We start from the raw sequence: 14,149 nt of genomic DNA, 5'->3' as shown, positions 1-14,149 counted from the left end.
TGTGAAATTGAAGATATAATCCTGCATCATTTTGGTATTTCTGTTCCCACTTCTTTGACAAATAATTTCCATTTGTATTTTAAACCATCTACTGCTGCTAAAAACCTTCATATAACTTTACTATCATGATGCAGGCAGAACCACAGGATGCAGTCACAATGGAAGACAGATTTATTACATGCTCAGAATATTTTATTCCCAGATACAAGGCCTTATGTAATTTGAAGGCAGAGTACTGAAACTTCAGGACAAGATGCTAGATTGTAATACTACTCCTAGGCATAGTTCCCTCTAAGCTGAGCAGTGAGCAATCGCTCACTTAAAAATCATCATCAACTCAGAGTTTTCCAAACCTGCCCAGAAGCCGAGAGGGAAAGAGTGAGAGGGAAGGAGAGAGAGAGGAAGAGAAGAAGAGAGAGAAACAGATAGAAAAAAGAGAGGAAGGAAAAGAGAAAGAAAAAGAATGGGAGTAAGGAAGCGAGAAAGAAAATCAAAATCTAGTTTGAAACTAGCTCAACTATTTAAGTGGCATTTTGATATTGATAGAGTTGCCCTATTATGAGCTCACTGTTATAGATACACAGTACACTATTTTATTTTGAAATTCTCTGAGGCAAAACAAGGTGGGTTTTTTATTTGTTTGTTTGTTTGTTTATTATTTCTGTGCCGTCCAGTCCCAAAGGGACTGCCGCTCAGATACTATACTTTTCCGCCCCCCCCCCAAAAAAAAATTAGAGGGAACACTGCTCCTAGGCCTACATTAAACTAGTGGTTTTGCTCTGGTTTTGGGTCTTTCTGCAAAGGAACCTTGATACATTTATTTTATTGGAATTTTGAAAAACCAACTTTTATAAATGACTAAAGGTGGCAAAAATATATAATACCCCTTCATCCTCCTATTTTGGCCACAACAACAATGATGTGAAATGAGTTGGATTGAGAGAGTGATTGTCCCAAGGTCACCAGGCTGTTTTAGACCAGCACCAAAAACACTTCTATCAATTGACTTTTTTTAATACCGGCAATAAAAACATTTTGCAGAGGGACAAATTCTGAGACTATATAGTTTAACTCACATAAACATTCATAGTATTTAGTGCTCTTTGCAATAACTTACAATTGCAAAGAAAAATACATTTTCTCCTGAAAAGGAACAATTGACAGGATTGGTTGCAAACTGCAAGCATCTATTAATTCATTTCCTCCTTCACATTTAATTCCTTGGATTAAAACAGTTTTCCAGTAACTGGTTTTCCCTGCAAATAACAAATGACAGTAATTTTCATTCTTGCGGATCTTACAGACGCTAACAAGGCAGTGGAAAATATTAAATAAGCTAACGTATTGTGCAAGATATGCAGTGGTTTGGCAAAGAATGTTAATAGTTAACTTCTTCCCTGAATCTCTTCCAGGTGACTAAGTGTAACATTATTTAGCTTCCTCAGACTGTGCAAATACTTGCACTAAAACGTCCTTTCCTTCTCATGCTACCTCCTCCCCCTTATTCATTCATGACTTTTTAAACAGCTTTACTTCCTGAGTCAAAAGACCAGCAGCCAGTATTGTAGCAGGAAAAAAAACTTGCAGCTGGCTCTTTCCCAACTTTGTAATCTACTTTTCAAATAAATCTTGGAAAAACTGCACGTCTGCTTATTTGTATCCTCACTCTACAGTGACATTTTTTGGACAGTTTGACATAACTTTAAAAAATCATACAATAAAGAATAAATGTCCCCCAGAGCACAAAGACGCATGTTGTTTTTCTAAGAATACACAGGATGGAATCTGGAGTGGGAGTGGCAAACTGTTTGAAAGCATTCTTTTCATATCAGCATCAGCGTAGGAGACTTCCTCGGTACGGCCCTCTGCAAAACAGTTCTGCCTTGGGAAACCAAGCAAGATATAGGTCTTAGTTACAACACCAAAAATGTCAGCCAAACTGAAGGTTTAAATAATGATAGGAATTTGTTCTCTGAATAATGAAGAGCAATGTTATGGCACAAAATTTATTTTAGAAGCTTGAAACACTATTATAATTGCTTGAAAAAGTAAAATTATGGGAATCAGCTACTGACTTTCTGTACATACCATTTGATACGTTGTGCTAAGTTTTAGAGGAGAGCTGGAAAAATTGGACTAGATATTTTAGCTTGGAATCCGTAATTATGTAAACACTATTTTGTTGCATTTCCAGTTGCCCCTCTCTATTTTTTGGTCTCTTTCCTTGGCAATTATCTTCTTGTGAATGATGATTCTTCAAATGCTGATTGATAACTGAAAATTGTCTCTATACAGTTAACAATGCACTGAATTTTACGGTTGTGTCAATCACTGATTAGCTTAAGCTTCCTCCAGACAGTTTGAAGGAATTTCAGCCCTTGGTTTCTTTTTCCTAAAGCCCCTTTTTCAGTCTCTGCAAAAAGTTTCTCAGATTAGTACTACATTCTGAAATGATGAAATGTGCATCCATTTATGTTCTCATTTCCACTTTTACTAAGGCATTATGATTTGCATGTTATAGTACTGATTTATCCAAAGGAGCCTGTTGATTCAGTGCTGTGTAACTTTGATTATTTGGACAGATGAATTGCAGGTGGTGATGGGAATTTATTTATTTTTTGTCCAAAATTCAAATCTTTAGCAAATACAGGTTTGAACTTGAGCAAATCATAAAATATTCATGAACTATTTAAAATATATGAGACAAGAATTGCTTTTACATACTGTAGATTTACACCTACTTTGGTATTTTATGAAAGGAGATGTTGTTCAACTATTTTCTTTCCCCTTCCTTTCTTATGCGATGCTTAGGTCCTCAACTATCTTCTTTTAAAGTAAAGAGTCCAACGTCCTTGAGTCCCCCATTACAGGAAACTCTGAGCCAGAGGTCATCTCCTCTACTGAGTCCTGTCCTGAGTGATGTTACTGGAGCCAGGTTTGAAGAAGAGGATGAAACGAAACATAAAGTAAGTGGCGGAAGAGCAGTTGACAACAAGTACAGTGATCCCCCACTCGTTGCGAGGGTTCCGTTCCAGGACCCCCCGCAACGAGCGGGTTTTCGCGAAGTAGCGCTGCGGAAGTAAAAACACCATCTGCGCATGTGCAGATGGTGTTTTTAACTTCCGCAGCGCTAGCGAGGAGCCGAAGATTGGGGGCGGCGCGGCTGTTTTAAAACGTCGCCACCGACATGGGGGGCTCGCTAGCACCCCTCCGAACCCCCAACCCGGGTTTGGGGGGGTGCTAGCAAGCCCCCCATGTCGGCGGGGACGTTTTAAAACACCCGCGCGGCTTTCCAATGAGTCCCGAAGACAAACGCGGAAGTTTGACGTTTGTCTTCGGGACTCATTGGAAAGCTCCGATCGTTTTAAAGCAGGCGCGCCGTTCTCCGCTGACTCCTAAAGCGGGGAAGTTCGCCAGGAGTCAGCGGAGAACGGCGCAACTGTTTTAAAACGATCGGAGCTTTCCAATGAGTCCCGAAGACAAACGTCAAACTTCCGTGTTTGTCTTCGGGACTCATTGGAAAGCCGCGCGGGTGTTTTAAAACGTCCCCGCCGACATGGGGGGCTTGCTAGCACCCCCCCAAACCCGGGTTGGGGCTTGGGGGGGTGCTAGCGAGCCCCCCATGTCGGCGGGGATGTTTTAAAACACCCGCGCGGCTTTCCAATGAGTCCCGAAGACAAACGCGGAAGTTTGACGTTTGTCTTCGGGACTCATTGGAAAGCTCCGATCGTTTTAAAACAGTTGCGCCGTTCTCCGCTGACTCCTGGCGAACTTCCCGGGCGAAGGGCGGGCGAGCGGGTGCTGGGGGGGGCTTCGCCCTCCCGCCAGCAAGAGGGGGACGACCCAGGGAAGCCGCCCAGCAGCTGATCTGCCGGGTGCCATCTACGCATGCGTGCCCATAGAAAAAAGGGCACGCATGCGCAGATGGTGTTTTGACTTCCGGGTTCAAAAATCGCAAATTACCCTGTTCACAATGGTCGGGGACGCAATAACCGGGGGATCACTGTAGTGCAGTTTCCATTCCTACTTATTGCATTATTTCTAGCTTGTTATTTTCTTTGTTACATGTTAATATTATTTTTGCAAGTTTGACTATGTTTGTCTAGCGGTAGTCTTACTGCAAAGAATAGATAGAATAGAATAGAATTCTTTATTGGCCAAGTGTGATTGGACACACAAGGAATTTGTCTTTGTGCATATGCTTCTAGTGTACATAAAGAAAAAGATACATTTGTCAAGAATCGTGTGGTATAACACTTAATGATTGTCATAGGGGTCAAATAAGCAATGAAGAAACAATCAATATTAATAAAAATCTTAGGATATAAGTAACAAGTTACAGTCATACAGTCCTAAGTGGGAGGAATAGGATAATAGGAATGATGAGAAAAAACTAGTAGAAATAGAAGTTCAGCCTTAGTAAAAAGTTGACAATGTTGAGGGAATTATTTGTTTAGTAGCGTGATGGCGTTTGGGAAAAAACTGTTCTTTTATCTAGTTGTCTCGGTGTGCAGTGCTCTGTAGTGACGTTTGGGGATAAAGGATACAGTATATTGGGGCCACTTTGCAAAAAGTATCTTAATTCCATCCAAAAGAGTTAAGGACAAATAGGTATACTACAGTTACCCCCCAAAAATAACAAACGCTGTATTATCTTTTCATAGCTTTTCAATAAAAGCCTGTTCTTATGAGCTCATATTTTTGCATTGAAGATAATAATGTACAAATAAAATGCAGTTTAAAATGCAAATGCATTCAGCAGTTATTCCTTTTCAAAACCAGACTCTATTAGAGTAAGTCTCAAAGTTATGGGCAAAGTAACGATTTTAATGCTCATTTTGCAAATTCAACAAATTTCTTAGATGATTTGCCTTTGTTAACGTTGCTGATTACACAACCATCATGTAAATGTGAACTTCTCAAGAACAAAAAAACAAAGTCCTAAGACACAAATAGAAAACTTCATATCTTGAGTTGAAAGACTATGGTCAATTTAGGCCAGTGAATGGCGAACCTATGGCACGGGTGCCACAGGTAGCACGTGGAGCCATATCTATTGGCACACGAGACGTTGCTCTAGCTCAGCTCCAACAAGCATGTGTGCGCCAACCAGCTGATTTTTGGCTTGCCCAGAAGCTCTAGGAGGGCATTTGTAGCTTCCAGAGAGCCTCTGGGTGGGATGGGAAGGGAGTTTTTACTCTCCCCTGGAGCCAGGGAAGTATGAAACACGAGCCTATTGGGCCCACCAGAAGTTGGAAAACAGGCCGTTTCCAGCCTCCAGAGGGCCTCCGGGGGGGGAGCTGTTTCTTCCCTCCCCAGGCATTGAATTATGGGTGTGGACACTTGTGCATGCACGACAGCATGCACACACGCTGATTTGGCACCCAAGGAAAAAAAGGTTTGCCATCACTGATTTGGGTCTATATTTTTGCCTTATGTAAAAGTCTTTTGCTCAAAATCATATAGTAAGATGAATAAGCTTGGGAATCGGAATCTAGTACCGAACTGCCAAGGTAAACAGAAATTGCCAGACAATCAAATTTTGTTTTTTCTGATTCATTTTTTAAGGCCCAGATAGAAATAGTGACTTTTACAAAGATTACTATTTATATTGAAAACCTATTTTTCTAGTGGTTGGTTTTTTCCATGTAAGGCTCAGCACTTTCTAGAAGAACATCTAAGGAAGATTGATCATTCAGCCTCCCTGCTTCTTTCCCTTATTTTGGAAATGAAGCAAGAAGACATTATGAGCAATGGTTTTTTAAACTGGTATAATTTATTCCTGTCTTGAGGTCAGGAGGAAGGCACATTATGAGGTTTGGGGAGAAGCCCAGTGACTAGCATTGCCTCCACTGCTGCCTGAGCCTAAAAGGAAATAATATTTTGGCATGGCATTTTTGGCATGTTATCCCATACATTTTGGTTCAGAAAACACCAGGACTAGGATAAATTGTTTTTACTAGTTTGCCTAACCGGATAAAGATTCTTATATGTAAGTATCAAATTGATGAAGTTTGGATGCACAGTATACCGTATTTTTCGCTCTATAAGACGCACCTGCTGATAAGACGCACCTAGATTTTAGAGGAGGAAAATAGAAAAAAAATATTTTGAGCCAAAAAGTGGGTTAAACACATACACAGAGAGACAGAGAGAGAGAGAGATTTGCAGTGGTTAGGAATAGATAAAGAAATCCAGCGGGGTGGATGAGAAGTACAATTCAGAGAGCACTCAACCACACTTAGCAACCTCTTCTCTCTTTCACGGGGCCGAGGTGGCCGCTAATCAAGAAAGGGGCTTGCTTCGGTGACGGGCACCGCCTGCCTGCTTTCCTTTACCTGAGCTTGCCTCTGCAGCAAAGGCCCAGCAGCCGGCAGTAGAGAGCGCCGCGCCGCTCGGCCTGAGCCGGCGTCCACTTCAAGAGACAACAGCCCCCGCCGCTTCCTCAGTTGGGGAGGAAGGTAGCAGAAGCGGAGGCAGCCAAGCTCCCTGACGTGCCCCTGGGAGAGCTGGCAGGCGCCGGGGGACCCTTCCTTCCGCCAACCGAGGCCGCCCTTCATTTCCCTCTGACGGCTGCCGCTATTTGCAAATAGCAGCCCAGCCAAAACGGCCGCTGTCCCCTCCTCCTCCTCCTCCCCCCCCCAGATCCTTGTGTGCAACTCCGCTCCAAAAAAAAAAAAAAGCACCGCTAGTCTTCTCAACTTCACGGGTTTTGCGCCGCGACGCAGGCGGAGGTGGACGCGACGCCGAGGTGCCATTTCAAGAAAAGAAAGCAACAAAAAAACGGGGGGGGGGAGCTGGGTATGTGCGTGAGGAGAAGGGAGACGTCCCCGAAGTCTAAGAGCTAAGGTCGTAAGGGGGGATTGGGAGGGTCTCCCCTCCTAGTCTTTCCCCTCCATCTTTCCTTTCAGCCCTCCTCACCGCCGCCCCTGCTCCAGCGCCTCCCCTCCCCCCCTCCCTGCCTGCATCTTTGCTCCATAAGACGGGGCTGATTTTTCATCCTACTTTGGGAGGAAAAAAACTGCGTCTTATGGAGCGAAAAATACGGTAATTCCCTTGGACATTCAGTTTGCACTAGAATGCCCATTTTCATCACCTTTAACAATGTAAATACAGTAATATTACATATTTCATATAGCATTTCTTTTTTATTTACTGGGAATTTGTTTCTTTCTTTCAGAAATGTCCAACAGACAAAGCATATTTCATTGCAAAGGAAATCCTTGCTACTGAACGAACATACCTAAAAGATCTGGAAGTTCTAACTCTAGTAATTCATTTAAACCTACATTTATTAACTATTTCCTCTCTCCTGAAGAATTATTCAAACAATTATACTATTTTGAAGAATATCAGTTCTGTTATTTTTAATCTGCCTCTGTTGCTCATACAAAGGAAGTGCTCAAAATTCCATTGTTAATGTTGTGCCTGTCCTTCTTCCCAATGTTCTGATATATTTTTGTTGCATTATTATTATTATTATTATTATTATTATTATTATTATTATTATTAATTAGACTTGTATGCTGCTCCTCTCCGGAGACCCGGGGCGGCTCAAAATATACAATACAAAACAATATAGGTACAAATCTAATAATTAAAACTATGACTAAAAACCCATTATCTTTAAAAAAATGCATTGCATTTTAGGAATTGTAGGATTGTACAGCAGGTCAGATTTGAAAGCAAAAGATGTTTCCAAGTGAATGGACATTTATCCAACACTAGTCTACCATTTTTCTTCACAATAGGAAATAGATTTTTAGAGTTTCATTTTTAAGTTATTTTATAAATGTTAATACAAGTTTTTTTAGATTCTTTCATATTAATTGATCACACAGTTACCTATAAAAGAAACATTTGATCATGCTTTCAGTGGGAGTGGTTTTGGTATAGAAATAAAATAAATGAATAAATAGCTAAAAATACAAACCCCTACAGTTTTGTATTGGTTTTTTTCTTCCTTTTTTCAGTGGTTCCGCAGTGCAGTTGTGAAGGAGAATGCAATGCCTGAAGGTCTCATGACCTTATTCTTCTCCAATATAGATCCTATCTACGAGTTTCACAGAGGCTTTTTGAAAGAGCTTGAGGAGAGACTAGCGTTTTGGTAAGCAATATTGGTCATATGACTATGAAAATTGGCTTTCTAGAATTATGTGATACTTGACAAAATACTTTTCTAGTGAAGCTGCATGAATACACACTTGAATAATGTTGGTTAATGATATTTTTTCATGAAATCAGTTTTCTGAATGGCACTGATTTGTATACCAATTGTATGATATAATCCCAGCGACCGGTGAGGTACCACAGAGTTGGTCTCCTTAGGATCCCGTCAACCAAACAATGTCGGCTGGCGGGACCTAGGGGAAGAGCCTTCTCTATAGGGGCCCTGGCCCTCTGGAATCAGTTCCCCTTGGAGATTTGCAATGCCCCCACCCTCCTTGCCTTCCGAAAGAGTTTAAAAACTCAACTTTATTGCCAGGCCTGGGGTTATTAGATCTTTCCCGTGACCAACAAATGCTTTTAGTATGATTTATTGAATGAATGTTGATGAAAGTTTTAAAGTTAGAATTTTTAAAGATTATTTTTATGTATATTAATTGGATTAACTATTGTGTCTTAGTATATGCTGTGAGCCACCCCGAGTCCTCGGATAGGGGCGGCATACAAATCCAATTACATAAATAAATAAATATAAAGTCTCTAAATGTTTGGTGACTGCAGTCATTCCAGTGACCAATTCATTGTTGTATTTGTGAGATCAACATTTATTTGGATGCTTTTAAAAAAAATCACTACATATATTTTCGTCATTACATTTTAATTGGTCAAAAATGGTCTCCAAGAAAGTCCAATATTTTTGATACAGTATAAAACATATTGCTGAAGGAAGAATACAATAAACTCAAAGATTCCTCCTTTTGCTTCAAATTAAATGTTTATTTTTATGAAGAGGAGGAGAAAAATTAATTTGTTCAGTGGAAGTTGATTGGCTTAGATGACAAGTTAATAGGTTGAGGATAAAATCCTTTGAGCCTCTTAATTCATAATAGATTAGTTCACCAGAGGTGTTTCAGAAATCAGAAGGGATGTGGTGCATAACTAGTTTTAATATCTTTAAATGAATAACATAGCATTGAAATAATTGCAGAAAGAAGGGCAAATACAGTGGTACCTCTACTTAAGAACTTAATTCGTTCCGTGACCAGGTTTTTAAGTAGAAAAGTTTGTAAGTAGAAGCAATTTTTCCCATAGGAATAAATGTAAAAGCAAATAATGCATACAAACTCATTAGGAAAGAAATAAAAGCTTGGAAGTTGGGGAGGAGGAGGAGGAAGAAGAGGAGAAGGACAGTCACTGCCCAGAGCGTTTCTTTTCTCTGAGTGCTGGCAGAGGTTTATTTCCTCTCTAAGTGCCTAGAGAGAGAAAAATGCTTTGTTCATTCTGGACTGCCAAAGCCTCCTTAAGCACCACCGAAAGACTCCTCTGGCAGCCCAGAAAAGCGAAAGATGTCCGTGATTAAAGGGGGAATGGCAGGAAACTGGCCGGGCCTTTGTGCTGCTGTCAAATTTCCTGGGAAATTTTTCTGGGCTCGGTTTCTTAAGTAGAAAATGGTTCTTAAGAAGAGGCAAAAAAATCTTGAACACCTGTTTCTTATCTAGAAAAGTCTAGAAACTGAACAAGTCAAAGATTATATGCTGATATAGATGCAGCATTTGTATGTAATGTAAATACACAATAATGAGAATTTTGCTGAAAGAACATTGTCAGATTCACCTCAAATATTATACTTTATCCATATATCCATTTGTATTTTATTCTTTTGTCCATTTTCTTGTTTTTTTCTTTTTTCCTTATATATTTTATTAAAAATGCTGAATTTAGTTGATTGATAAACATGTGAATAATTTTTCCATTTTCCTTTTTAAAATTCTTATTATACCTTAACATTCCATTATGAGGTATAAAATAAATGACAACGCATTAAATATGAAGAGAGACTCATAAAAACTTAGAAAAAATTCTTTTTGAGCTTTGATAATTCAAGATGTCTAATATATTTGCTCAGGGATAATTTTTGGTGAGCTCAGAGACAATTTCAAATTCTGAACAGAAAACTAGATTATTCCTTCTTTCCAGAAGTGTCCAAATGAATGTATTACTGAAAAAGGAACTGTCCTTCAAAATAGTATCTAGTTCTTTTGCCTTCCTGGGAGATTTCTCTTTCTTGCTCATATATTCAGATTGAATTACAGATTAGAAGAATGATTAACCTGATAAGAAATCACTGCAAACAAGTGACAGTATTTCTTTCAAAGTTACTGTGGGTATCTTATTAGTTTCGAAGGAAAAGCTGTTTTATTTATTGGTTGGCTCTGAAAAATAATTTTAGATTCAGTTTTCCCTAGAGCTCACTTTTTCACTCTCTCAATTGAAGGGAAGGCCGATCAAGTTCTAATAAAGGAGATTATCAGCGGATTGGGGATGTCATGCTGAGAAATGTACAAATATTGAAGGTATGGAAGTTTTTATAACTCAGAGGGACTTTGTGTTCTCTCCCTCTCCCTCCAATCATTCTCATTAATATGGTGCTTAATATGTGTCTTAATAATAAAAATGGCAAATTCTATAAAATAAATTTAGATGCTGTAGTATCTTAACCTGGGCCAGTCACTGGGACTACAGGTTTAGTCCTCTAAGCTTTTGGATACTTGCTGGAATCTATCTCGGGGAATAAGAGCTGGGGTGGCGCAGCAGGTAGAGTGCTGTACTGCAGGCCACTGAAGCTGACTGTAGATCTGTAGGTCAGGGGTTCAAATCTCATCACTGGCTCAAGGTTGACTCAGCCTTCCATCCTTCCGAGGTAAGTAAAATGAGAACCCGGATTGTGGGGGCAATATGCTGGCTCTGTTAAAAAGTGCTATTGCTAACATGTTGTAAGCCGCCCTGAGTCTAAGGAGAAGGGCGGCATAAAAATCAAATAAATAAATAAACTTCTCTCTCACCAGAATGTGTCCTTTGGTTATACTATATACAATGGTACCTCTACTTACAAACTTAATTCGTTCCGTGACCAGGTTCTTAAGTAGAAAAGTTTGTAAGAAGAAGCAATTTTTCCCTTAGGAATCAATGTAAAAGTAAATAATGCGTGCGGTTGGGGAAACCACAGGGAGGGTAGAGGCCCCGTTTCCTCCCAGGAGATTCCGAGAGAGGTCCCCAGAGGCTTCTCCCTGCCTTTTCCGGCCCTGTTTCCTCCCAGGAGATTCCTAGAGAGGTCCCACAGAGGCTTCTCCCCACATTTTCCAGCCATGTTTCCTCCCAGGAGATTCCTAGAGAGTCCCCACAGAAGCTTCTCCCTGCCTTTTCCGGTTACAGTTTCGGAGGCTCAGGTTTGTAAGTGGAAAATGGTTCTTGAGAAGAGGCAAAAAAATCTGGTTCTTATCTAGAAAAGTTTGTAAGTAGAGGCATTTGTAGGTGAGGTACCACTGTATAATATTTATGTAGTGCCTGGTTGTGCATGGCATTGTAAAGATCTCTTGGAGGTTGGAGATACTTCTGATGAAATCTACCAGATCCCCTGCACTGATTGCCCCTGTGATTATGTAGGACAGATGGGGAAGCAGCTGATCAACAGGTTGCAAGAACATGAACAATCAACCAAGGAGATCCATACTGCTTGGTCGCTTCATATTGCAATGAACAAAGACATACATTCAGTTTTGAGGTACTAAGATTGTTGGCAGAGCAGGTACAAAAATAGCCAGGGGATTGAAGCCTGAGAAGCAAGCTCCTCATCACTCAACAGGAGTGCTGATTTACCACCGACTTATCAAATACTTATGAGGTGAGGACTTGACAGCACAAAAAACAGCCAATAACTTAATTAGCCAGCCATCAACATCCCAATCAACAATTAAAAAGCTACCCATAACTAGGCATCACATAAATATTATGCATAGTATAGCCTAAAGCACACATTTTGTGCGAGAGAAGTTCCCCAAAGATACAGAATTTGCTGTGTCTTAGAATCACTATAGCATAAATATATTTAATTTTCAAAGTAGTAATATATCATTTTATATAAGCATATAATTTTTATATATGTGGTAACATACAAATTAATACATGTTCTGGACAATGTTGCAGGATCCAATGTGACCGACCCACATTGGATCCTGCAACATTGTCCAGAACATGTATTCATCTGTATGTTACCGCATATATAAAAATTATATGCTTATATAAAATGATATATTACTACTTTGAAAATTAAATATATTTATGCTATAGTGATTCTAAGACACAGCAAATTCTGTATTCTCTAATGAATTTTATACTGCAAAATCTCCATCATTCATTCATATATTTATTGAGATTCCGAACCCTTTACAAAATTTATCTAATATTTTGGCTTGTATAAAGATAGAATTCAGATTTCTAAAAAATTATTATAAATGGACAATTGTTGCAGACAATGTTTTAGAGAAGTATTCTTTTTTTTCCCCTTCAGTAATTAAATATTTCAGGTAAAGAAATCAAATGAGTTTTATAAAACTTTATAGCTGTGTCTTCTATGATCCCATAGGAATTTACTAACTATCTTCAAAAACACGATGAAGTCTTGATGGAGCTTGAGAGAGCAACTAAGCGTATTAAGAAACTGGAAATAGTTTATAAGGAATTTGAACTCCAAAGAGTTTGCTATTTGCCCCTTAACACTTTCCTGCTCAAGCCTATCCACCGGATAATGTACTACAAGCTGATCCTGGGAAGACTTTGTAAACACTATCCAGCCGATCATCGAGACTACACCGATTGCAGGAGTGAGTAATAGATTAAGCAAATAGTTACAAAGCATGTAGCTGACATTTTTGTTTTTGTTTTTTTAGTTTAGTATTGTTAACTGATATTGAGTTGGTGAAATTATATGGCTACACAATTGGTTCATTCAATTTTGTCACCTGAATCTCTTGAGTAAAAAATAACAAAATACATTTTAACACCTTCCTCACAGTCACCCATTTTTAGATACCTGTTTGAATCATTGCAATGTGCTCTGCATGGAGAAGCCGCAATTGATACAGAATGCAGCAGCTCACACAATTTGGTGCCCAACGGATCACCCAGTAGGAATAATAATAATAATAATAATAATAATAATAATAATAATAACAACAACAACAACAACAACAACAACAATAACAACTATTATTATTATTATTATTATTATTATTATTATTATTATTATTATTATTATTTCAGTACAACACAGCAAACGAGATCACTATGCTGGATTTCGTATTTCATCACCAGTCGGGCGCTTCCGAAGCACCTAGGACTGCGTGATGTAGCGGCGAATTATGTTTGCCGATCCCAGTAAAGCGGCCTTTTGCAATTGACAGATGGAGATTTTGTCAATTCCAATGGTTTTCAAATGTCCGTTGAGATCCTTTGGCACTGCGCCCAGCATGCCAAGCACCACTGGGACCACTTTCATGGGCTTATGCCAGAGTCGTTGCAGCTCGATTTTTAGGTCTTCATATTTCACTAATTTCTCTAGCTGCTTCTCCTCAATTCTGCTGTCTCCTGGGATTGCGATGTAGATGATCCATACTTTCTTTTTCTCCACGATCACAATGTCTGGTGTGTTATGCTTCAGAATTCAGTCAGTCTGAAGTCGGAAGTCCCACAGTAGTTTTGCTTGCTCATTTTCAACCACTTTTTCGGGCTTATGGTCCCACCAGTTCTTTGCCACTGGTAAATGGTAGTTCCGGCACAAGTTCCAGTGGATCATCCTCTGTGGGACCTAATCGGCCGCTGGGATTCGTGCAGAAGACGGTCCCGGATTATTGTTGTTGTTATTATTATTATTAATTATTATTAATTATTAATTATTATTATTAATTATTAATTATTAATTATTATTAATTATTATTAATTATTATTAATTATATTTGTATGCCGCCTCTCTCTGACAACTCAGGATGGCTCCCAACAATCATAAACAATGTACAAATCCAATGTTTAAAACACAATTTAAAATAATCACACAACCCAATCAAACCATACATAAACCAAGTAGTTAGGGGAGGTGTCAATTTCCCCATGCCTGGCGGCACAAGTGAGTTTTCAACAACTTACGAAA

General features: G+C 39.3%; 1 protein-coding gene across 2 annotated transcripts in view; it reads left to right on the top strand.

Moving 5' to 3' along the window:
* The window catches only part of FARP2 (FERM, ARH/RhoGEF and pleckstrin domain protein 2), an 81,165-nt gene that overhangs the window by 45,622 nt on the left and 21,394 nt on the right, over window positions 1-14,149 (top strand). For both annotated transcript variants that reach the window (XM_070753220.1, XM_070753219.1), the window contains exons 14-18: window positions 2,812-2,966; window positions 7,181-7,270; window positions 7,974-8,107; window positions 10,442-10,520; window positions 12,590-12,827. In XM_070753220.1, the coding sequence (XP_070609321.1) occupies window positions 2,812-2,966; window positions 7,181-7,270; window positions 7,974-8,107; window positions 10,442-10,520; window positions 12,590-12,827 (696 nt within the window). The remainder of the gene's footprint in view (window positions 1-2,811; window positions 2,967-7,180; window positions 7,271-7,973; window positions 8,108-10,441; window positions 10,521-12,589; window positions 12,828-14,149) is intronic.

Source organism: Erythrolamprus reginae, chromosome 5 (genome assembly GCF_031021105.1).
Source record: "Erythrolamprus reginae isolate rEryReg1 chromosome 5, rEryReg1.hap1, whole genome shotgun sequence".
NCBI lineage: Eukaryota > Metazoa > Chordata > Lepidosauria > Squamata > Dipsadidae > Erythrolamprus > Erythrolamprus reginae.
The sequence above is the reverse complement of the archived record's forward strand: the minus strand, read 5'-3'. Positions and strand labels throughout refer to the sequence as shown.